The sequence below is a fragment of the Hyaena hyaena genome, unplaced genomic scaffold (assembly GCF_003009895.1).
Source record: "Hyaena hyaena isolate Hyena2069 unplaced genomic scaffold, ASM300989v1 scaffold_421, whole genome shotgun sequence".
Taxonomy (NCBI): Eukaryota; Metazoa; Chordata; class Mammalia; order Carnivora; family Hyaenidae; genus Hyaena; species Hyaena hyaena.
In genome coordinates this window covers 92,252-116,848 of record NW_024081057.1, presented here as the reverse complement: position 1 = coordinate 116,848, position 24,597 = coordinate 92,252, and the positions used below count along the sequence as shown (strand labels likewise).

At 55.7% G+C, this 24,597-nt stretch overlaps 1 protein-coding gene across 1 annotated transcript in view; it reads right to left on the bottom strand.

Annotated features, from left to right (window-relative positions):
* Nucleotides 1-20,610, bottom strand: part of ATOH8 (atonal bHLH transcription factor 8) — a 30,761-nt gene extending 10,151 nt beyond the window's left edge. Inside the window, exons 1-2 of the mRNA XM_039252643.1 lie at nucleotides 19,823-20,610; nucleotides 10,925-11,116 (exon numbers count right to left, since the gene is read on the bottom strand). Of these exons, the coding sequence (XP_039108574.1) occupies nucleotides 10,925-11,116; nucleotides 19,823-20,596 (966 nt within the window). The 5' untranslated portion in view covers nucleotides 20,597-20,610. The remainder of the gene's footprint in view (nucleotides 1-10,924; nucleotides 11,117-19,822) is intronic.
* Nucleotides 20,611-24,597: the final 3,987 nt, after the last annotated feature.

Here is a 24,597-nt window from a genome sequence, read left to right as displayed (position 1 = left end):
GCTGTGACCCCGGGCGCTGTCACTGCACCTGCTCCAGGAGCTGGTCCACCACTTCAATGGGTTATTTCTGTTCAGCTGCTCTGATAGGAGACACCGGGGAGTCAAGCTTGTCAGACAGTGCGCAGATTAAGGGTAGTGCACTCTGAAGAAGGTCCCTCTAGGGCTCCCACGTGAGCTTTTATGCATGACCCTTGTGTCATTTAGCCTTTCACTCCAAGGGGTGGGGACTTTGTTTTGTTCTCCAATGTGACCCTGTGCCCAGAACAATGCCCGACGCATCGTGAACACTTCAAAGCATTTATTCTTAAATAAATGTGCAGGAGCTTCATGCTTGCTTCTACCTTTTCTGCCCTGGTTAACTCAAGAGACTGAGCAAGTAAGAATCACTGTGTGTATATGCTAAGGGGGTGGGTGGGTGAAAGTGGGTCAACCTTTGCCAATAAGCATGCTGGCCACCCACCCATGTCTCATGTGTGCATGCTGGTGGGGCCGTGGGGGCAGGAGGACATCACTGTCATGGACTGGGCGGGGTGATTCTCAGCAACACCGCTGCCCACCTGGACAGGAACTCAACCTACCATGTAGGGGGCCAGACACCCACCAGGATGCCCGTGCGTGCATGTGCGTGCAGGACAGACAGGTGTTCTCTGCATGGCGATGGAGTCAAGTCTTCTGTGGGCAGCCCCGTCTGCTATCCATTCTCTAAATCATTGGGTGGGAAGGGAACCCTGGGGGCCTCTCTGCCCAGTGTCCTGATGGACAGGGAGACCTCTCTGACTACGCAGCATTTCCAGATGACAACGCCCTTTCTCAGCCATTGTTTCCTTGGAGCCTGCTCACCTCTGGCCATTTCCATCCATGTTTTAGGAGGAGCAGAGCTTGGAGAAGGCAAGTTGCTGAGGTCACAAAGCCCATGAGTGGTCGGGCTGACACTCAGACCCACATCTCCCGGCCCTGGGCCTTTTACTGCCAGACTCAAAGGGTGAGTCACGTAGCTGCTTAAACCTGCTGCAGTCCCAGCTGAGAGATCCTGATGTCTTTCTCACTTTTGGGGGGAGCACCCCTTCTTCTAGGGAAGGTAGGGGATGTCTGGCCAGGATGACTGATGAGGAAGAATGTTCTTTCCAGCAAAGCCGCTATCCTGCCTTTGGATGTAACATGAGGATAAAGTACCCAGTGCTGTGGCAGTCACTATGTAGCCATGAGGCGAAGACAGAAAGAAGCCTTGGAGCCCAGGAAGCAGCTGCCTCCTTTCAGCTTTCCTGAGAAACAGGAACTTCTACTTAGTTTAAGCTGCTGCTTGAGGGGGGATCTGTGATCTGAAATGCAAAGCCTTCCTCACTGATTCAGGGGAACAAGGAAACAAACTCCCCAAATAGGGGCCTGAGGGAACACAGGGGCATTTCCCTGGTTGTGTTCTGAAGCCCCTAGTTTATCCTTCCCTCAAGTCTCTGCCCTAGAATATCTGCCTTCAGCCTAGGAATACTCAGCCCCAGCTGTGTGGATATTAGTTGAAGGAATGGTGTCCATTACTTGGGGGCTTCCTATGCACCAGAATCCGGGACACAAAAATGAAAGGGCACCCAGTCTGGCTAGAGAAGCAGGCACCAAACAAACACTGTATACCATATGTCGTTTAGTGTGGGAGTTATAATATCACCTAATATATCGTGTAACATACCAGCTAAAAATATAATGTAACGATATAACATGAGTTCCGGTATATCACATAATAGAACATCTTATGTCGTTACTTCACAGCCTAGCTTAGGACACTCTCCTGAATTAGACTATACACACCCCTGTGGTAAGGGCAAGTAGAGTGGCTCTGCTTATGAGGCCCTGAGGAGGAGCCTGGGGTAGGGGTCAGGGAGGGCTTCCAGGAGGAACTGAGCCTTCCAGAATGAGCAGGAGTCAGCCAGCCAGACAGGGGAGAAGGGCATTCCAGGCAGAAGGAACAACATGAGCACAGAGGCCCAAAATAGCCCCTTTGGGCGAGGAGTTCCTTGTTGCTAGAGTGTAAATTGGGACACAGGGAGTGACCGGCTGGCTGGAGCCAGGTCACTTGGGGGAGGGTCAGGTGTCCTACTGGGGGTGTGGCCTCTACTCTTGGCCTGTGGGGAGCCCCTGAGGGTCCCAAGTGAGGCAGTCAGAGCTGGCTTCTTGCTGAGCTGCTGGGGGCGGTGGGAAGCAATGGAGCCTGGCAGCTGGGCCAGGTCCCTGGTGGCTGTGGGTTCTGGGTATAGGCCCAGGAGGGTCCTGAAGGAAGAAATGGCTCCCTACCTCTCCCTCCAGAAATATTTTTACTAGGAGCTCACGGAAGGCAGGGATTGATATTTCCCCCTAGAACCAGCTTTCTGGTCTGCTAGGGCAGATAAAGGGAGGAGCCGGATCAAGGACAGGCGAGGAAGCGGGGCCTGCAGGCGCCCCTCGGAGTGGGCCCTCTGCTGTGCTGGGTACAGGTGCGCAAGGCCGGGCAGGGAGCAGGGAAGCCTCAGGGCTGGAAAGCAATTTCTGCTCACTGGGCTGACTCCACATTACAACCAGGAGCCTGGGGCCAGTGGTCAACTCCTCCATCCCTGGGGCCCTCTGCACCTTTGGCCCCACAAAAACCAATTTCTCAGGCAGAGGACGTGGGGGAGAGGAGGGAGTTCACGAAAGTTTTGCATACTTTGTGCATCACTCCCTGAGTAGATCCGGCAGGCAGGCTGGGCATCTTCCAGATATGACGCTTGAACATGGCCGCCCAGTCACACAGCCCCAGGGCAGAGCTGAGGCTGGCTTCAGAGTCTGGGCCCAGACACCTGCCCACTGAGACCAAGCAAGGAAGGTAGATCTCAGCCCGCTCTGAGCCCTTCAGACGGCGAGATTAATGGCCCTGAAATTGTGATCAACGTAAATATTTGGTCCTTCCGGAGCTGCCTCTCTCCAACTAAAACTGGGAGGGGAGGAAAGGAGGGCAAAAGAATGGCATGCAGGGGCCTGGGCACAGTGTAGATGAGATACACAGACACCCTCCAATGCCCATAGTCCTTGGCTTATAATAAGCCAGCCATGCATAGCCACGGGACAAACACACTTTTTTCCACTGCTGTGGTGAGGGGTTCTGGAGCTTCTGGGTCTGCTGGGGCGGGGGGGGGGAGGGGAGCGACAGTGGGAAAGGGGTGCAGGGAATTGAGAAAGGAAAGGGGAGACCCCAATCCCTTGGCCCTGACCTGTGGGTCCCCCCATATCAAATCAGCACCCCCGACACTTGGGAGGCATCCCTCTCCCCACCCCCACCTGGCAGCCCCGGGACCTGGCTCTCAGCTCCACATCCGTCCTCCACAGGGTATGAGGAAGGCGGGCTCATCCGCCATCGCCTGTCCTCCCGGATGCTGCTGTCCCAGCTGCTGGCCCTGCCCCAGTACCCCATGGCCTCCAGACAGACCACCAGGCGACTGCTCCCAAGAGGTGCCCAGATTCCAGGCACACATCTCCCAGAAGCCTCTGGCAGAGGCAGCCAGTTCTTTAAAAAGGCTTCATGTCATACTGCAATCAGCTGAGGGGCCCAAGCACAAGGGTGTTTATGAACACCACCAATCTCCCAAAGCATCTCCACGGTGCTTTCTGACGAGCCGACGGGGGTCTCTGCATTATCTTCACCCCACAGACATGGCTGGCATCTTTGATGCCTGGGTTTGACTTTCTGCCTCTCATCCAAGACCTGAGCATTGGTGGCCGGGCCCTGCCTCCCAGGCACCTTCTTTCCCTTCTGTCCCCCCCAGCCCAGGTTTTACAAAAACAGTCACTTCCAACTGTCCCCAATCCTAACAGTTCTGAGAAGGAAAGGACTCTGGCAGCATCCAGGAGAACTAATTAGGTGGTCTTCAGGCACCTCCGAGGAGGAAGAAAAGTCGTAAGCAGTGTAAGAAGAGGAAGAAAACAACATAAAAAGAAAACGAGGGGAAACAAAATAAAAACCAGAGATAAAAAGTCCGGAGAAAACGGCGGCGCCTGAGAAACAAGAATTCCAGCCGCCAACTTTTACGGCGTCCAGCCCTGTTATTCATAAGTGAGTTTCCTCTCTCACAAAGGACCTTTTGCACGGTTTTCCCTTCTGCCTCCAAACCAGCTGCTCGCGCTGTTGTATCCTGAGTGATGATGAGGCTCTGAAAGGGTTTTTTGGGAACAGATGGCCAGGGGAGAGCTGGGGAATGTGCCAGCAGAGGGCCGGGCGGGCTGCCAAGGCCTGCGGTGACTGAGTGCTTGGGCTTCCAGCTCGCGTGCTTTCCCTGCCCTCTGCCCTCCGTGGCGCCAGCAGGCCTTCCCAGCGAGCGCTCGGAACATCTGGAGTCTGGGGCTGCCAGGAGGGGGGGCGGCGGCGGCCGGGCGGGGGACCCTCTGTTCCAGCGAAGCTCCCATGGACTCGCCACCAGGCCCGCCTCGCAGAACAGCTAATCAAAACCACAGCGGCCCGAATGGGAACCAGGCGCGCTCCCAGCTGCAGCCAGAGGCCGCCAGGCGGCTTAACCCGGTGTCAAGCCTCGCTGGCGGTGCAGCGCTGGGGGTGCGCGGGGGTGGGGGTGGACCCCCCCGGACGCCCCCCACCGACCCCACCCCACGCCACCCCCAGCGCCACCCCCGGCGGGCTGTCGGCTCCCTGCAGCTAAATAGGGCCTCCACGTGCTGCCACCCGGCTGCTTACATAAGAGCTGCTGCTCGGGGCAAGGTGCTGCCCCCGGCATTTGCTCGGGGCCGCTGGGCACTGGCCACCCCGATGGGCAGTGGGTGAGCCTGAGGGCCTGGCAGGCCCCCAGAACTGAAAAGCATGGGGCTTGGAACCAAAGAGACACAGGCTGGAAACGGCTCCACCACTTGTTAGCCATGTGGCCTTGGGCAAGTGCCGTCTTCTTGGCCTCGGCTTCCCCCCTGTGCAATAGGGAAAGAGGTCCTACCCTGTGGGCTTAGTGTAACCTGATGCAGACATAATGTACGTAAGGTGCCTGGCAGACAATGGCCACTCACCGCATGGTCGACACGATCATTGGGGGCAGTTTATTAGCGTTATTCCTGTGTACAACCAAACATTATCCACGTATTTTGGTATGAATCCATGAACTTGAAAAGCTGGCAAATTTCTGAGTCGGCTGCACATTCACCTTATGGGTGCAGGACCGGGAGTTTGGGCTGAAGTACTGGAGAGGGGAGGGGTCCCCCATTCGGAACTATTCATTCTTATCCGCCTTTTGGTTGGTCAGCCATTCATCCAGCCCAGGCACTGCCCATTCCTGAGACAGTCCTTCCTGGGGTTCCATATGAAGTTGTGACCTTACTGCTATAAATTCCTGAGATTTCCTTTCTGGCACTCACGGAGAAAATGCCAGCCCCTTCTCATATGGGAACCTGCTTAATCCTTCCAGCAAGGTGGCAAGGAAGGCCTGTGGGTTCTCACTTTACAGATGAAGGAATGGGGAATCGGAGAGGTTGAGTGACATGCCTAAGGTCACATGGCTAGGCTGTGCCCATGTCAGGACTCAAACCCAGGTCTCCGGCCCCAAAGCTCTACACTTTGCCTACTTCAAAGTCTTGCTGAGGGTCTCCCTGTTACGCTTTTACATGTCTTAAAGTGACACAGCTCACCAGAGAGAACGGAAGAGAACTGTAGGGTTCAACCTGACCCCCCACCTACACAGACACCCTTTCCCCAGCGTCGTGGATGGAGGGTCACTGAGCCTCTGCAGGCATTTCCAGAGGGACACTCTTGCTCAAAGAGGAGCTGGTGGGGGCGGGGGGTCTCTGAAGGTCTCTGCATTCCCACGGGTGTTTGGTTAGAGCCCAGCGGGGTCCTCCCGTGTCTGTGACCTTCTGACCACGGGCGGTTGGTTCTTTCTTACTGTGCCAGAGACTCCAAGTTTTCACTCATGGACAGCAGGCTCCTGACTCACGTCAGGCGGGGAGCAGTTTGGAAAAGGACACAGGGGAAAAGGACACAGGAGGGGGGTGAAGGGTGCGTGAAGGCAGAGAGGAAAGCAACACCAGCCTCTACCCCACCGTGGGACCACCTGGGGAACATCAGAGGGCCGAGTTCTGCCTTCCGGGGAAAGCTGGCTCTGAGCTCACCTGTGAGGATCCCTGGCCAAGGATCCCCCAACCCAGTCCCTGCCAGACTTGTGGACTAATGATGTCAAATGTGAGAGGAGAAACGGCAGCTGAGAGAACACTGTTAGAGCAAACAGCTGGCGACAAACGTCTATGTAATTGGAATGCCAGAAAAAATAAATTGCATCCATTTTTATGACTAGAAGGGAATTTGATGGTGGTTTCCCACCCACCCCCTTATTTTCCCAGCATAGATGGACTCTATGGGCTTTGAAGGCAAATGGTATTTAACTCAGCAACTTAGCCGGGAGGATTTGGAAATAGAACCTCCTCTCACACGTCCACTTCCACGTGGGAGGCAGGACAGGGAAGGGTAGGGGCCCCTGCACACCTCTCTGACTGGCTAAGGGACCTTGGCCAAATTCCTTACGCCTCCGAACCTCAGCGTCACTATCTGTGCAACGGGGCAGCACCAGTACCCCTCTTGTAGGCCTGGTGGGAAGAGTCACGAGGCAATACATGACAAGATCCAAGCACTGTGCCCAGCACGTAGCCCAGGCTCTAAGAATATCAGGTATGACCAGTGTTCCCAGGACACACCGCACTGGAGAGCCGGCAGTTTCCGTGAGCAACTCTCAGGTGTGTGTGAAGTGCCCACACGGGGCACAGGGAAAGGAACACATTTAATCATTCAGACAGAAAAAGGGGCTGAGGTGACCTCAGCAGGGAAAGCCCGACCAGAAAGGGCCTTAGAAATCACTTCTGGTGACACCTCGCCTCACGGAAGCGGCCAATGAGGCCCCAGTGCAGGTGACTATAAACACGCAAGTGGGGACGGAGCCAGGACGGTGCCCCTTGGTGGACACTCTAGGGACACAGGAGCCCAGACGCACAGGCAGCTGCATCCAGCCAGAGCAGGAGCTCTCGACACTGTCACTTGCCTCAGGGCTTGGGTAGAGTCCACATAAGGCTCTGGGCTCAGCCACTCAAACACTAAGGGGCCCCTTGAGATGCCCTTGGCTCCCACGGACCCTCAGCCCAAAACCAATGTACCACCCCCGCTTGTCCACAGCACCAAAGCTACAGAAGTCCGCACACAAGATGTTCTTCCAAAAAGGAGCCGGTTACCGTGGGACCTGCCATCACCAAGAAAAGCCTCCGCCACCTAAAAAGCAGCAGGAAAAGAGGGAAGACATAATGTCTGATGGAGCTGCCGTCAGCTTCAGGGCTTCCTCTGGCCCAGATCACCCAACGCGTCAGGAGCAACCTCCGGTCTTACAGAGCCAGCCTCCCTCCACCTGGCACAGTCCCCGGGGGGTCCCTAACTGCTGCCCAGGCTTCTGGAACAGCCTTTAACTCAGTGTGTCATGGAGTTTTCTCTCGGCCCATCCCCTAACAGCCTGCAAGCAACTTCAGGGCACGGACTTACTGGCCATTTAGCGCTAGCGTTTAAACTATGCCTTCAACGTTAGTAGCTGTCATTATCACTCAGTAGGTTAAAGTCGCTGGAAAGAGGCATCCTCGATTGTGGGAAATTGGTCCTTTCCTATTCTGCAGGTCTGGCAAGGCCCACCCAGCCCAGGTGTGAAACAGCCTTCTGTTCTTCTTTCTCTTTCTCCTCCTCCTCCAAAGCTCCCAGGAGTTGCTGCTTTAAAAACAGGAGCTGCAGAAACATGGCTCAGAGCCAGGTGCTTAACGTGCATTATCTCTAGCTACAGCCAGAGTCAGAACTGAGCTCTCCAGGGCCCATCCACTCCCCCCCCCCCACCCGCCCCCGCAATCTCTAGGCTGGGCGGCCTCTGACACAGGCCTCACCGCACAACTAGGGCTTCCAAATGAGTCTCTGAACCCTCAAAGTTGCATTCCGTGAGGACCAGAGACAGAGGACCCACCGGTCAAGGGACACAGATCTCCCACCCTGGCAGGGAAGGGCTGAGATGGGACAGAAGGATGCACCTGGGACCAGGGGTGGGGGCTGGGGGAGCTGAATTCAGATAAAATCCTGTTCTTAACACAGGTCTGGCGGAGTGGGCAGGTCAGCTCATCAGCACTAAGGGGGAATCTCAGATGACGTGGTACGCAATCTCTCAAGGAGGCATCCTGAGAAAGAGAGAACACATGAACTGTGTGAGGGAGCCATCGAGTGGGACAGCTGAAGCTGCTATCAGTCGCACTGGTGAGGGTCACTGCCATGTACAGAGGACTTCCTTTGAGCCACTTACATTGGCACGTGTTTTCTAGTTTGTTCCCTTCTTTGCTTTCTACCTCTCTCATTAGGATTTAAGCCTGGCTCACACCCGTCCCCAAACCCTCAGTGGTTGCAGGAGAGAGGTCCAGAGGCTTGATCTGAGCCCCAAATCCATATACTCTGTGTACAGGGACTATGGAGGGTCAAGCCTCAGTGTGTAACTCACTGCACGTGCTCAGTGAACATTGAATGAATGGATGAATGAGTGAGTGAGTGAATGAATGATCAATCTCCAGGGATACCAACCTCCTTCGTTCTGGTTAACAAAGAGGTGGCCTACCCCAGGCACTCAGGGCCACCAGGCAGGTCACTAGAGACCATCCCTGAGGAAGGCCATCTCAGAACTTGTCTATCTGCATGGTGACAGAGATACAGAGAAGCAAGGGTCACAGAAACGGGGTGGCCCTGCGAACCCCCTACCTGCCAGGGCACAACGCTGGGACTGGAGAAGTCCTCAGCTGTCCCGGCAACTCCAGGACCCTGTCCATCCAAGTCCTCTGTGCAGACACAGCCCTTGGGAGGTAGCAGTCCACGGACAGATGCAAGCGGCCCCATGCTCTTCTGAGGTGAGGAATGACCCCTGCGTGGACACAGGCTAGAAAGGGCTTGAGAAATCACTGATGATGTTCCCACTGGGCCCATTTATCAGCGAGAGAACTGAGGTTCAAAGGGGTTAAGAAACGGGTCCAAGATGACACAGCTGGTAGGTGACTGTGAACTCAGGGTTCTTTGACTCCCTGAACCACAGTCTGCCACCTCAGTCTCCCAATCTGGACGATGGGAGAGTTGGAGCGGATGGCCTCTAAGGTGTCTTAGATTTGCAGTGATTTCAGGGGAAGCCAAAAGCTCATCTCTACTGGGCACCTTCACCCCATCCCCTTCTGTCTTCTGCAGCCCAGGACAGGGTCTGCTCCAATCAAGGAACAGGGAAGAGAGGGGGCCTCAGCACTCCTTTCTTGCTGCATGGGGGTACTTTGTGGGGGAGGTGAGAGGATGAGGGGTGGATTTGGAGCAAATGGCGCCTGGCCACCCTGCCCATCCACACCTCCAGACCGCCCAAATGCCACTGGAAGTTCACCCAGAGTTTACAAACCTCCTTTGTCACAGAGCCCTGCATGAAGCCATCAATCACGCCCTTAATTTACCCGTGTCACTTTCCAGAGGAAAGCCACCCTGCCAGCAGCCAGTGGCGCTTCCTCTCTCACCCACTTGATGAGGATTTCATCTAATTGGTCCATGTTAAATCACTCCCAGTAATGCAACGTACAATTACTGCAGCAGCGGCTGGCGGTAAGGACGTGCGTGGCCCTCCGCAGGAGAGTCCGGGGGGTGGGAGGGAGTCCCTGGCTCTGGGCCCAGAGGCCTCTGGGAAACCTGGAGAACCCAGAGAGGAGCCTGCTGGAAAGGAGGGCTGAAGTAGGAACGTCAGGCATGAGAGGGAGAGGCAGGTCAGGAAGGACGGAGGAGGCAGAAGGAAGGATGGAGGATGCCAGTCACCGGGCTTCCCCACCCTCCCCACCCCTGGATGGCACCCAGGGCAGCCGGACATCTCTCACAGCCTCCACCCTCCTTGTGGACACAGCCTGGGCCCCACCCTCTGTGTCTCTTCCCCTAGCCTCATAAGAACAGACATCCAGAGGTTTGTCACAAGCCTTGCTCAGGACTGCCTGGCCCTGCCCCCCAGTTGGAAAGGCTGGAAGCACAGGCTATTCAGAGACCACAGCTGTGCCCACCACCTTTTCTCTTGCACACATGTCTTTAAATACATCAAGTTTTGTAGAGGCTGTTCCCTCTGTCTTGGATGCTGTTCCATGTTTCATCTTCCTGCTGACCTCTTGGTTGTCTTTCTGATCCCAGATCAAATACCACTTACACTAAGATGCCCTTTCAAACTCCCTTGGGCAGGAGAGGTAACCTGTCCCTCCTCTGCCTGGCCTTCCACTACCCTTAGCAGAGACCTCCGAGAGCACCTTGCCATCCCATACCATTCATATCTACTGGCAGGAGGGTTACTCTGACCATGCTGTGAGCTTCATGGGGCCTGGGACCGTATGTCTGTCATTGTTATAGCCCCTGCCCAGCACGCTTGGTATACGGCCGGGGCTCGGCAAAGCTCTTCAGAATGAATGAATGAATCACAAATATCACTCGCCATAACACACAGCCTCAGGTAATCCACGGGCCAAATCACACTCCCAAAACATGTCAAAGGGCTCTCCCGGGCTGTCACCCTGCTCAGAGGATCTCACTCTGATACAAATGTATCAGGGGCCGTGTGGGCACACCAGCACCAGAGCACATAGAGCCAGAAAGAGCTTCAGATACACTATCTTCCACAGTAAGTGAGCAAACCCAGGCCCGGAGGCCCAGGGTGACTGTCCAAGGTACCCACCAGCCCTATTACCGGTAGTACCGTCACCCCCATGATCCCAGGGGCATGAGGAGCTCCGAAGCTGGAGCCACCCCCAGCAAACCTCTAAGAGGCTGATTTCGCTGGGCCACTTAGAAGCCTGGGTGAGAGTGGGGCGGCCCGATTTCTCTTCCCACCTCTCCCATTCCCCTCCGGAGGCTGCTGCCCAGGTGGCCGGCACCTACCTTGCGCTTCTTGGCACGCCCCTCGGCCTGCAGGGTGCGAGTGCAGCGCTGCACACACTCGGAGAAGCTGAGGTTGCTGTGGTCGGCACTGTAGTCGAGGTCGGCCAGCCGCGCCAGGGACAGGATGTAGTTACAGGCGATCCTCAGGATGGCCAGCTTGGACAGCTTCTGCCCATACGAGTAACACGGCACCTGGGGGTTGAGATGGCATCAGGAAGGGCTGCCGGGGGTCTCTGTGCTGAGAAGGCCCAGCAGGGCACCCCGGCCAGACCAATGTAGGGCCTCTCACAGTGATGTCCCACCACCTGAGAGGGGACTGCCGGGCAGCAGAGGTGGCCTGTCTAATCCCTTGACATGGATTTTATTTTCGAAGCACCTGCTATTCCCCACACGCACATCCCAACTCATCCACTCACAAACGCCGGGAGGCATCCACGTTCCCATTTTGTAGGGGAAGAAACTGAGGCTCAGCTCATGCCCACCAGGCAATAGGAAGGAAGCATATGAGTTCCTGCTGTGATGGAGCTCTGTCCTCCAGCTTCCCGAAGGAGTGTCTCTGAGAGACCGGATACAGTTATCCACTCCGACATTCCATTCCTTCACTCACGCAGTGACACTTGTTTGGCTGGACACTTGGGGGCCCAACTACGAACAATAACTCAATTCCTGGCTTCAGAGAACTTAGGCTCAAGAGTCGCGTTACCACGTCATAATGGGATTAGGTACCCAGGGCTCTGAGAACGTACACGAAGGCAAGAGTCAGTGCTTAGCTGGGAGGGCACATATATGGTTGGCTTTCTTTTTCTCTTCTCTCTCTCCTTATGCCCTCTGGGCCAGAGGTCTTGCTGGGCATATAACAGGTGCACAATAAATACTTACAGCCCCAACCAGACATGCTTGTCAGTGACCCATTGCCAAGTACACGCTCGCTAATGGCACACGGGTTTGTACGGTGTGATGAGATCGAACCTCTACCTTTCTAATGTTGTCCTGTGTGAGCAAAGGGTGACGAAGACTACAGCTGAGCTCTGCACTGTGACATGCAAATGACCACAAGGTCCACCTGACCGGTGCTGATACAGCCCACTGCCCCTCTGACGCACTGTTCACCTACACGGCTGAAACGTACTGACCCAGCATCCAGGGCACTGGTCTCCTCTGCTCTCTGGCTCTCCAGGATCTCTACCCAGCAGCCACCCCTACTACCACTTCTGGTACTGATTAACCCCCATCTCACGGAGGGGATCACCCCAGCATGTCCATCCGACGAGTGTTTGGTAAGTACTCCCCATATGCCAGGCACTGTTCCGGGCCAGTGGTTCTCAACTGGGGGATGACTGTGTCCCTCAGGGGACTATGGGCAATGTCTGCAAGACATACCTACCTGTCCATCTTGGGGAGCAGTGGAGGGGAGGTGCCCCTGACTCCTCCTGGGTAGAGGCCAAGGTTGCTGCTAAACAGCCTGCAATGCCCAGAGTCCTCTAAGGCCCCCACCAAATAAGAGTTGTCTCGCCCAAACTGTCAGTGGTGCAGCGACTGAGAAAACATGAAGAAGACAGTCGCCTCAGATGGGGACTCTAAGTGCATCATCTATTTTGATCTTACTTGAAACCTCACCCTGTCCAGGAGCTCTCTCTGACCTTTCCTACCCAACCCTAAGCCAGGGCGCAAGGAGAGGAGTGCACAAGGGAGCACCTCCCCTTAACATGCTCTAACTCACGACTATCGTAACTCATTTAATGGCCAGTCTCCCAGTGAGCCGTTGGAGGAAGGCCCATGTCTGCAGGACCTATCGCAGGCCTCAGCCATAAACAGGCTCTCAAAAGCATTTGCTGAATGAGGGAATGAAGGAATACATGAATGATCTACCTCCATGTTCATCAGGTGTCTCCAGAAGGTTCAGAAGTGGGTCCAAAACCCTTCCCTCTCTCTGAGGATGGAGATTTAGCTATTCAGCGTAGAGCTGAAGCACACGTCCCTTTTGGTCATCTGGGTTCAACTCCTGACACTAGCTCTCCGCAGCTGTAAGAGCCTCAGTGAGTGACATCACCTTTCCAAGCCTGGGTTTCCTCTTCAGATGCCCCCAGGACTGCCCTCCCAGCAGGGTAGGTCTAAGTGAGATGATGGGTGCACCCCACAGAGTAAGGCCTGATACAAGTCAGTGAGTTATGACTTCAGAACCTCTCCAAAGAGGGGCTCCGGAGCAGCTGGCTCATCCCCCACCACCCGGGGTCCTGAAACGGCACCCACCCCAGAGGCAAGGTTTGCTGTCTCCTTCTGAAATCTTCCAGCCGCCAAGGAGTTATCCCTCACCAGGCTGGCAAACTGTAGGAGCAGCAGCTTGGTGACAGACAGAATGCCAGCCTCCTGTGCACTCGCCCTTCCCACCTCCCACACCCGGCCCTGGCTGTGGCTCCAAACCCATCCAAGAAAGGCCAGCAGAATAATGCACTTTGCCTGTTCCCAACCAGAGGCCAGAGAATCCTGCTCTATCAGCCTGAACAAATAAACAAGGTCTGTGGGACAGAAACATTCCCGGGATCAGGTGGGAGGGGGGGAATCTCAAAAGCCAGCCCAGCAGCTCTGGGTCCTCTGCACCCCAGGAGGGAGTGCCTATCTGGCAGAGGCCTTTGGGCACTGGGCGCAACTCCAGGGACACAGGTCCCTGCTGTTGTTTTCACCCAGGAGCCGTGCTGGGAGTTACCCAGCTCATTGAGCTCTTGGGCCCTGAACAGACGGGCTTTCCTGCCAGCGGGGAGCAGGGATCGCAGGAAGGAGCTGCACATAGGGCTCCAGGGACACTGCAGGGTTCCAGAGCAACCGATGAGGCCGAGACCAACTTAGGGGCTACCGTGCCAGGCTCGGGGCCAGTTGTGTCACTCTGTCCCATTGTTTCTATCAAAATCCAGATCTGACAAGGAAACCATCTATCTAGTTGTATATCTGGCGCTATGGGAGCAGTTTGCAGGTTGTCTGTCCCCTTTAAAACCTTCCCCAAAATAAAGGCCCCTGAGCTCCCCAGGCTCCCTCTGCCACAGGTGGCCCTATATTGGACACCAAGGGCACTTTTGGGGTAGCTCACTCTTCCTCTTCCCCTCCCCTGGAGGGAGGTGTTCCTCAGCTCACTTGGCTAATTTCAGACCCTCCTGGAATTTTTAAGCCCCAGGATGCAGCTCCTTGGCCCCAGAAGCCTTTTCAGAAGCACCCTGGCCTGGCCTGGCCCCTGCAAAGAGTCTAGCAGCAGGTCCTAGTTCTGGGAGGCGGAGGTAGGGTGGAAAGAGCCAGTCTGAGTCGCAGACACTTATCCGTGGCTTCACCTCTCTGAGCCTCAGTTCCCTCACCTGGAGAGCATGGATAACGATGCCTGGGGACTCCACATGATTGTGGGGACCGGCCACCTCTTGCTGTTTACTGTGATCTACTAAGGGTATTTTTGAGACAGTGCCTATATTTATCTTTAAACTTTATTCATCTATAGTTTCAATACAATGCCTATATTTATCTTTAAAAAGTGAGGTAGAAATGATCGCTTCCACTTTACAGAGAAGCATCTGATGCCTCAGCTACTGGGCTCCTTCCAATGAGCCAGAAGCAATTCGTTGAGGATTTGGATGAGCCTTTACAGCCAAAGGTTAGGGGACAGGCAGTCCACCCTTCTGAGCTGGGGATGGAGAGTTCTGGACTGATAATCCCAAGGGACCTTAGCCTTTTGCATTACCAGCAACCCCACCATCTGCAGGGGAACCCCTCAGCAGCTGTCTGCAACCCTGGTCAGAGGACACAGGGCACAGGAGACAGCGGGGTCACTTGGCTTCAACTCCTGACAGATGCCCAACTTCCAGGAAAGTAAAGCACCTGCCTCGTGCTCACTCCATCAGGATTCTCAAGCTTCAGAGGACCAGGGGTGGGGATTTTCACAAGGTCCCCTATGCCCCTCCCCTGAAGCATTCCATCCCACCCACCCGAAGCCAGACTCGCTTGGCTCTGGGAAGCAGGAGAAGGTGGAAAGGGCACTGGCCTGGGAGCCTGAGGACCCGGCTCTACTCCTGGCCGTCCAATGTGACCTTAGGTAGTTCCGTAACCTTAAAGGACCTCAGTTTCCTCACCAACAACATGATCATCAAAATACCACTGCCTCAGAGTGGGAGCCCAGTAGGCAAATATAGGAAGCTGCTACAGAGAAACAAAGCCAAGGACCTACCAGTCCCTGCAGGGAAGTCCTCAAAGCCCTCCCCCTCTCCAGACCCAGCCCAGGATGCCCTTCGGGTAGCCCATTGGGACTCCTGCATCAACAGAGCTCCAATATCACCATGTCTCTGAGCTCGACTGCATCTGAAACTATTCTCTAATCGCTCAGTGAGTGCTGGCTGCCTGGGGTGAATCCACGTGGTGCAGGGCTGTGCGAGGTCCTTGTCAAGTTCTAGGGCAATAGGTTCTCTAAAATCCCCTTTCCACCCAGCCGTGAGGCTGGACCCTGAGAACCTGGGCCTTAGTAGTTAAGAGCCACGGCCCCAGGGCTAGACAGACCTGGGTACAAGTCCTGGTCACTCACTTAACCTCTCTGTAGTGCTCTCATCTATAAAATGGGAAGATGGCAGTAGTGATGTGCAACAGGCTCAGGTTTGCCCAGTGCAATGAGGCTTAATAGACAGCCACCTGGTGACCATGGTCATGAGGAGGCAGAGTAAAGCCCTCTGTCACCCCTTAACCATGTGGATGGAGTCCCCAAAGCTAGCTTGCCCCCCATTCCCTGAGAAGGTGTGCACTGGCTGCTGTGGGGTCACAGCCCCTGGCATCCTATGGGGTGGGGACTAAGGGTTGGGGACACCAGCCAATGCCCCCTCACCGTCCACTGTGAGTTCACTCGGAGAGGCTCCCCTGGGAGACAGCAGGGAAGGGGCCCCAGGCCCAACTTGCTTGGCACCCCGTTCATGAAGAGGTACCTCGGCAGGCTCTGAGGGCTCCCCACTGCCAACCCAGGCCTCTGCCCTGTAAGGCTGCCATTCCTCCGTCAAGGCTGAGGGGCTTCAAGTTTTGACGGGAGAGAGGAAATCTGCACGCACACCAGCTGTCCCAACGTTCTGCTGGGAGGCGGAGGCCAGAACTCTGGCCTCTCCCCTCACTCACCCAGCAAGGCCAGGCTTTCCTTCTGACCCCCTCCCACCTGGCCCCGAGCAGCCCTGCACACGGGCCAGGCCCAGCTGTGCACACATGGCCTTCACAGGAGGCGGCAGGGAGGGCCCTATGCAGCTGGGCTGGTGGCATGTGCTGTGGCCTGACCATCTGCCCCGCACACACACACACCCCCACCAAGACCAGAGGGCCTCTTCCCACCTGCACTTCCTTGGCCAAGCAGCTGCCCCCACTTCCCTTTCTGGTTAAGAGCAGAGTGGGCTGGGCCAAACAGAAGGCTTCCTGGTGCTGAGGGTGGACAGCTCCAGGGCTTTCAAGAGCCTGAGAAGCAGAGCTCTCAGAAGCCTGGGCACTGGAGTGACTCACTGACTCTGATCTGAATCCCGGCCCTGCAGTGACATTGGCACACAGCTATGCAGGTTGTGCCTGCACCATGCCAAGGAGGCACCAGCACACGCGAATTTAATGACTGTACGCCAAGGAGACGTGCGTTACAAACCCGCAAGGCCCCATGTGGTGGCAGAAGGCTGCGACCTCGGCCAACTCACATAAGCTCTCTGAACCTCAGTTTCACTATCTGTGAAATGGGGAGAGGATAATAATACTACCTATTCCATTAAATGAACTAATACACATAATATGCTTAGCCCAGTGCTCAACCCAAAGCAAACATGAAAAATGGTAGCTTCTATCATTGTTATTAAAATGATTATTGGGGAGTCTGGGTGGCTCACTGGGTTAAGTGTCCAACTTCGGCTCAGGTCATGATCTCTAGGTTCATGAGTTAAAGTCCCGCATTGGGCTCTGTGCTGACAGCCCAGAGCCTGAAGCCTGTTTCAGATTCTGTGCCTCCCTCTCTCTCTGCCCTCCCCCACTCACGCTCTGTCTCTGTCTCTTTCAAAAATGAATAAATGTTAAAATTTGTTAAGTAAAATAATTATAGAATATTTATTCCATACGTCTCAAGGCTTTGCCTGGCACTGAAGACACTATAAATGCTCAAGGATTGTTCATTCCTCCTACAGCCCATTCCTTTCTTCATTTGCTCTTTGTGAAGAAGCTATGGGGGTGGGAAGGTGGGGAAAGCCTTATCACCATTTTCCAGCTTTAGCGACTGAAGCCCAGAGAGGGAAAGTGACTTTCCATGATCACACAGAAAGCCTGCAGCAGAGGCATGATTCAAACCCAGAGGGAGCCTCTGGACCCCTTACCCAGCGCTCAGTTAGCCAGACCAGGAAGCTGCTCAGGGAAACAAAACCGCAGATCAGAGCCACAGTCCCAGAACTGATCTCGGTGCTGTGATGGCCAAGCCCTCATTTCTGGCAAAACCATCCTCCTCCCTTTCCCTCCTTTGCCAAGGGCCCCTTTCAAACAGTTAAACCCGAGCCTAGATCCAGAGCTACAGCCTGTCTGGACTGGAGTGTCTGGACTGGGATGTGGCTGCACGCACCTTTTACATGTGGGGGACTGAGGCCCAGAGGAGGAAAGAACTCCTTCAGGACACAGGACTTTCTCCATCAGATGAGTGCCGTGGTGGGTGTGGCCTCAGCCCCTGGCTCTGAGACCACAAGTGCCCTTGCCGTATTTCCTTCCCTCCCAGACAATAGGCAGATGCCCTCTATGGCCTAGCAGCATTCTAGGGAAGGGACAGAAGGGTTTGAGCAAGGAGGGGTCAAACTGGAGCAGGCACCTCTGTGACCATGTATTTGTGTGTGCTCTTGGACACATGTAATGATCATTATATAGACACAGGTATGTCCCTGAATCTGTCCTTTTTATGTTGAACTTCTCTGCAGGAAGCGTAGAAGCAAAAAGGGACCAGTATTCAAATAATCTCATCTCAGACTCAACCATGTGTCAACCAGCTTCTGATTGTGAATAAACAAGACACTGGTACTAAGATGGCACTGTGGAAAGCATCTGGCCAGGCAGGCATTCCAGAAACTGCTGTCATCTTCCTTAACCCACTAGGTGATCTTGGACAAGTCTCCTTCCTTCCTTCTCCAGGCCTCAGTTTTCCATTCCGTTGAATGGGCTAATTCAGCCTGACAGGGTGTTCAGATCAAACAAGATGGAATATTACTGAAAGAAGTTAAAAACCACTGAACGCAATGTAGCTGAGTACACAGAGACCAAGAATACTTTCGCAGAAATGAAAGAGGCAGCCAGAGGAGCAAAAGGGGACTTGAACTGGCAGTCAAAGGAACTGACAGCCCTGCCCTGCTACTCACCGGCTGTGATGCTCTGGGCACGTAGCCTCCCCCATTTGGGAGAGTCTCCCTAGCTGCAAGGTAGGCAAGCAGACAGGCTTCTTTCTGCCTTCTGTCATTCTTCTGTCCTTGGGGTGGGTTGTAGGATGCTCTACATGCTGCCACCCTCCCCAGGCATTCAGACACAGAGGTGCTATCCAAGAATAAGCCTGAATGTTCCACTGCGCCCACTGCCCAGGGTCCCAACCGGTGTGGCTGGCCACCTCACTGACCATGCATCTTACCCAAGCCCAAGCAAGACGCTTCGGCTCAAGTTGTAGAGCCTCCCTTCTCTCTGGAGCTCAATTCCCTTCCAATGAACGGACACATGTACCAGTCTACTCTGCCCACAAGAGGAGGAAGAGAGTGGGATCCCAAAAGAAGATCATGTTTTCTAAGATGTTTTGTCATTGGCTAAAGCCCAGAGAGGTTGAGTTACTTTCTTGGAGGCACACAAGAAATCAGCTATAGAGTAAGCAAAAACATCTAAACCAGTCACATCCACCTCCAATCGTTCCCCATGCCTTGTGGGGCCGGGGACTGGGGGCACTTACTAGCCTCTTCTTAGATCTCCCTTCTCTCTAAGAAAACCATAAGTCCAGAACCCCAGGGCAGTCCCAGCCCTTGTTTAAAAGTGCCATTGCAAAACTGCCCCTCCCCACTAAGGGTAATTCTCTGACAAATGTTCTTCTTCACTCATCCCCCCAGAGGACGCTGGTTAGGGCAGTGCCCGCCAGCCCCAAACTGAGAAGCCCTTGACCCACCTCAGAACTAGGCTCTGAAGGTCCCTCAACCATCCAGTCCCCTCAGTAGACCTACCTGCTTCACCATGGGGTAAAGGGGAGCAGCGGAGGGTATCCCCTGGGAGGGCTCTCACCAGCCCATTCCTGAGGCTGCCCCCTGGGGCGGGGACGCAGGCTTGTACCCAGATGGTTAAGGATACCAGGGAAAGGGGCGCAGAACCCCAAAGCGGCCCGAGTGCAGGGGTATCCCTTTTGGGAGGCAGGGGCTGAAGAGTCGCTAGCAAAACTAGGTCTACTCCTCCACAGCATCTGGGCCTCCGAAGACCCAGACCAGCTAAATGCCCGAAGAGGAAGGGTCTTCCCCACTCTTCCTAGCTGGAGACAGATTCCCACATTCCCTCTCTCCACTCCCCACTGTGCCCAAGGGACCCGGGGAGACAAATAACTCGCTGCCATAAAAGTGAACTATGAGGGCTGAAGTCAGATGCGCAGACAGGGTCACCCTGGGGGCTGGGGGAAGAACCGGGGCGTGCCTGGGCCAGAGCTCTCGAACCTTTGCCTTCACTTTGCAAGCTAAGATCCGTAACAACGCTGTGACAAAGGTTACTGCCCTAGAAGGGCTCAAATTTGTCTGAGCCCTGGGGCTGACAGGGCGGGAACAATATGCGCCTCACACACACACTCATCATCCCTACAATCTCGCCGCCACTCACCCACCCACTCCGGCAACCATCCCCCGGGCGCAGTGTGGGTGTGCAGCTGAGAGCCGGTACCTGCTTCCTGAGCGCCTCGAAGGCTGCGCTGATCGTGTGCACCCGCGTCCGCTCCCTGGCGTTCGCTAGGAGCCTCCGGGTCTGCTGTAGGGCTTTGATCTCCGAGGCGGCAGTGGTCGCTTCGCCCGGCCGTTTCCTAGGCGACGCGGAGGAATCCTGGTGGTTATTGTAAATTACGTGTGAAATTGACGAGTAAGAACTTTCCCCCGGGCGCGTGGGGGGCGCCGGGCGCGCAGAAGACTCCGGGGGCGCAGGGGGCGCCGACGGCGTGGGGCGTGCAGGAGGTGCGCACAGCAAGATGCGGGGACGCAGGCCGGGCTCCCGGAAAGGCTGCGCCTCAGGAACCCCAGGTACTTGGCCCTGGGACGCGGGAGCCGGCGGCGGCGGCGGCGGTGGCGGCGGCGGTGGCGGCGTGGGGAGTCCCGGCCCCACTGCGCCCAGGGCAAAGCCGCGTTTCCGCGCGTCCGAGACCTCCGGCGCCCGGGCGCCCCGGCGCTCCCCGGCTGGGTCCGCACCCCCACCTGAAGGAACAGCCGGCGCCACCGGGGCTGGTACCGGGGCCGCGACCGGCTGCAGCCTCTGGGTCCTGTCGCGCAGCCCGTTGGTGGCGGTGGCGCCGTGCTCGGGCGCTTCCAAGTCCAATCGGAAAGTTTTATAGCCGTTCGCGCGCCGCGCCGGCTCCTTGCCTTTCCGCTTGAGCTTCTTGAGGCCGTTCAGCTCCTTCACGCACACGGTCTTCCACGGCCCGTCCTCGAGAACGGGGATGTGCTTCATGGTGCGGGCAGCGCGAGAGGCAGGGGCGTGGGGCTGCCCGGGCCGCGCGCCCGCCGCGCTCGCTCTGCACGCTGCGCGCCGGCTCTGCCCGGGCGGCCGCCGCGCTCAGCGCCTGGGAGTCTCGGGCTCTCCCCCTTCTTGCGCCCGCCCTCCTCCCTCCCTCTCTCCCCCTCGCCCGGGGCAGCTGCGCCGCCGGCTCCGCGAAGCCGCCGGGCTGTCCGTTCCCGGAGCGCTCAGAGTGTCATCTGAAGTCGCTGCCGCCTTGCCAGCATTTCTGGAGAACGCCCGCTGCGCTCCATCTGTGTTTGTTTAGCCTCAGTTTACACAGAAGCCCAGTTCGCGAGATCAGTCAGCGCCGCCGCCCGGAGAGGAGGCAGCTCCCGCCGCCGCCGCCTCCCCAGCCCCGGCCGCCCGAGCCGCGAGCGCCTTTAAAGAAACAGGAAGCATTTTTCAAAACAGCTGGGCTGCCGGCCGCCTCCTTTGTCCGCGTCCTCTCTGCCTCCCCCCACTCCCACCCCTTCTGTCCAGAACCTGCCTCCTCAGGCTCCCCCTCCCCGCCCCCTCCTCAAGTCCGGGGCGCTTCTTTTCCCCCAGAGGACGGTCCGCTCGCAGCGGAACTGCCCGGAGCACGTGGCTTCTGGGCGCTTCGGCCCTTCCCCAAATCTGAGCTGGGCCTTCTCTACCCAGGCTAGCTGACCTCTGGGTGATGCAGCAGCGACCTTCTGCAGCCAGCACCTCTCCGGCCCAACTCACCAATGGAGGGGGCGCTGTGTGACAAAAAAGATTGGCGACTTCTGCGAGGGGCTGGGGGAGGGGGCGAGAGAGTACACGGTGGGGGCAGGGAAAGGCCCTGAGCATCCGAGACCCTCACTCCCACAGCACCACAGTCCAATCCCACCCACTCTGTCACTCGCTGGAGCAGGGAGGCCAGGAGTAGAAGACCTAAGACATAGGGAAACTGAGGCTCTGAAAAGAAATGTGCTTTCCCAGTGGTACACAGTGAGTCAAAGACGCCCCCAAAGAGGCTGAGTAGAGGGAACTCTTTGGATTTAGGTAGACCTAGCATCTGTGAGATTGTGAAGTCGTCTCCCGCTAGGCCGCCTGCTAAGCCCGGGTTTACTCATCTATGAAATGAGAAATGTGCAGACCATCAGTGCCCAAGTCCCAGGCTTGCTGTGAGGAACTGAGCCCCAGGCACACAGGAGGCACTAGTCAAGTGGCAGCTTTGCTTATACTTGTTATTAATAACGGGGCAGAGTAGATCCTAGAGGCAGATTTCCTGGGTTCGAACCCCAGCTCTTCCAATTACAAACGGAGTGATCTTGGGCAAGTGGCTGAACCTCTCTGTGCCTCCCTATACAACGGAGGTAATAATTATACCTTCCTACCGAGGTGGTTGTGAAGATTGAGGCTATGTGTGCAACACTCAGAGCAGTGGCTGGCACTAAGGGAGAGCTTTGCAAGTGCCCACAGTTACTGGCAGGGCGCAGAGGTAGACCCCCTGCTCCCCCAGACCTTCGGTCCCCAGAGCCATCCCACTGGAGATTTGGAAAGAAGAGGTCAGCCTAGGGGGACCATTTCTCCAAGTCTGCCCCGGAGGACCAGCACAGGGCTTCACCCCTCCCAGGTCCTTTCTCTGTGGCAGTTTCTCCTTAAGGCAGTGGTGGCCACTTTAGGCAGTTTGGGAGAAGAAGATAGACCCTCCACCCTGGTCTTGGGCTCTGGCCTCTGCAGCCACTGGGACCCTCATCTTCTGGTTTCATTCCTTCACTCCCGCTGCCATACCTGCCAGACCGGATGGGGGTTTTCGTGTAAAAATGCAGGAGGAGGTGGGTGGCTTGGTGGCCTGTGGCATGCAGGGTCCTGGGAGATAGGATAGCAGTCTAGGCAAAAGTTTTGAGGCAGGAGCATAGAGCTGGGGCCAGGAGCCCATCCGTGATAGACCTTGGCTTTTCAATTTACTGAGCTCCGTGACCGTGGGCCAGACATTTCATCCCACTGGGGTTCTGTTTGCTCCTCTGTCCCTGAGGATGATATTTCTGTCCAGCCAACCTCTCAGGGTAGTTGGGAAAGTGAAAAGAGGTTGTGGATGTAAAAACACATTGACATAGGGCTTCAAAGATACACTCATACGTATACATTCACACCCACGGAGGCATAAAATTTTCTGACTATAGCCAATCTGAAACTACATTTTTTTCCACCAAGATGGATCTCCATAATGCATGTGCTCCCTGGGGTGCCCCTTCCATGGACACCCAGCATCTTCCTGCACCTTATCTCTCTCCCAAGACCAAGAGTGTACCCCAGAGAGGAGCCCTCATTCACTGCTGTTCCCCCACCCCAGGCCAGGACCCTATGCCCTGGCTTTCGCTCATGGGTCTCCCACATCTCCCCTCTGCAGAGGGTGTAATCCTCACCATTTGATGACTGGCACCAGTCAACCCCCTGCCCCCGTAAATCTTGGCCAACCACCAGAGCCCCCTGTCTCACTCTTGCTGTCCTCTGCACATACTCACTCACAGGTATGGCTCCAATGTATCCTTCACTGAGGACCTGGCTGACCCCCTAGGTTTGTGAGCTCCTGGAAACCTGGGATCTCCTTCCTCCCTATCTCTAAGAGTTGGTGCTCAGGAAACCTTTGCTGAAGGACAGCCAGCCCTTATGCCTTTCACATTCTCCAGAACTCAAGCAGAGGCTAAGATCCATGTTTGTGCACTCCCCATGCATCTAGTCAGTCAGTGACAGAGAAGGGAGGAAAGCCAGGCCCCCCTCTCCAGAGCTGCTCAGGTACTCTCTGAGCCTCAGTTTCCTCACCTGTAAAATGGAGATCATAATATTGTGCCTCACAGGGCTGTCATGAGGCTGCATGTACAGCACGGAGCATAGTGATGACGTACAGTGAATGGTGGCCTTAGGCATCCTCCCTTTGCACACTGCCTTGGCTCCTTGCATCCCAGCATCTGCCCCCAGAATAGGGGTGCAGTTACAGGCTGCGGTGTCGATGGCTAGTTGTGGTCGCTAGTGTGGATGTCTCTGGCAGCACTGAAAATCATCCCTAAAGAGCCCAGGCTGTGCTCCAAGAAAAGCACATATCTTGGCTTAGTGTCGAGGGCTCTCAGTATCGTGCTGCCTGAGCCCCTTACCAACTTTCGCCAAAATAGAGAAGGTGGCTGAAATCCCACAGTGTGGGAAGAGGGGAAGGGAATGGATAGGAATGGTGAGCTGCGCTGGGTGGAGGTAGAGCAAGACTCAGACCTGGCTCCAGTCCCCCAGGACGCCTTCCTGCTGCCTCTCCTCTGGTCAGACTCTGGGGCTCAGGGGTCGGCAGCAGGCAAGCCTAGGAGGGATCTTTGCTTTGCCACTTACCAGCTGTGTGGTCCTGAGCAGCCCCTTTACCTCTCTGAGCCTTAGTTCATTATCTAGGGTTTATTCCCTTAGTCATAAGATGAAATGGGTGTACAGGAACAGGGGGCAAACTGAGAAGGGCCCAAGTTATGTGAAGAGTCCCTGTTATTGCTATTCCCAACCCACCAGGTGGCAGATCTTCAAGGTGCAGACTAGCTGCCTATGGACAGCAGCCTAAGGGCAAACCTGCCTCCCAGGGCTCCTCATTCTGCCTGGGACAGCCTCCTTCACAAATGGAGAGAGAGAGAGAGAGAGAGAGAGAGAGAGAGAGAGAGAGAGAGAGAGAGAGAGAGAGACCAGCTGGACAGCGCCCCCTGGTGGTAAGACACTGCCTGTACTACACATCGCCTGCAAGTACCTTCTTGCTGATTTTAGAGCCGGGAGTGGTAGCTCTGCAATGATAGTCATATACGTTTTGTGAATTCATAGAGTTGCCAGGATAAGAAGACTCTTGAGGCTTAAGGTGGTCTCACCCTCTGCTTGGGGTGACACAATGCAGACACCCCAGAAAACCTATGACCTACATTAAAAACATCCCCCACTGAATCATCTGTTTGATGTTGTTATCCTAGACAAGCACGATGGTACCGTTG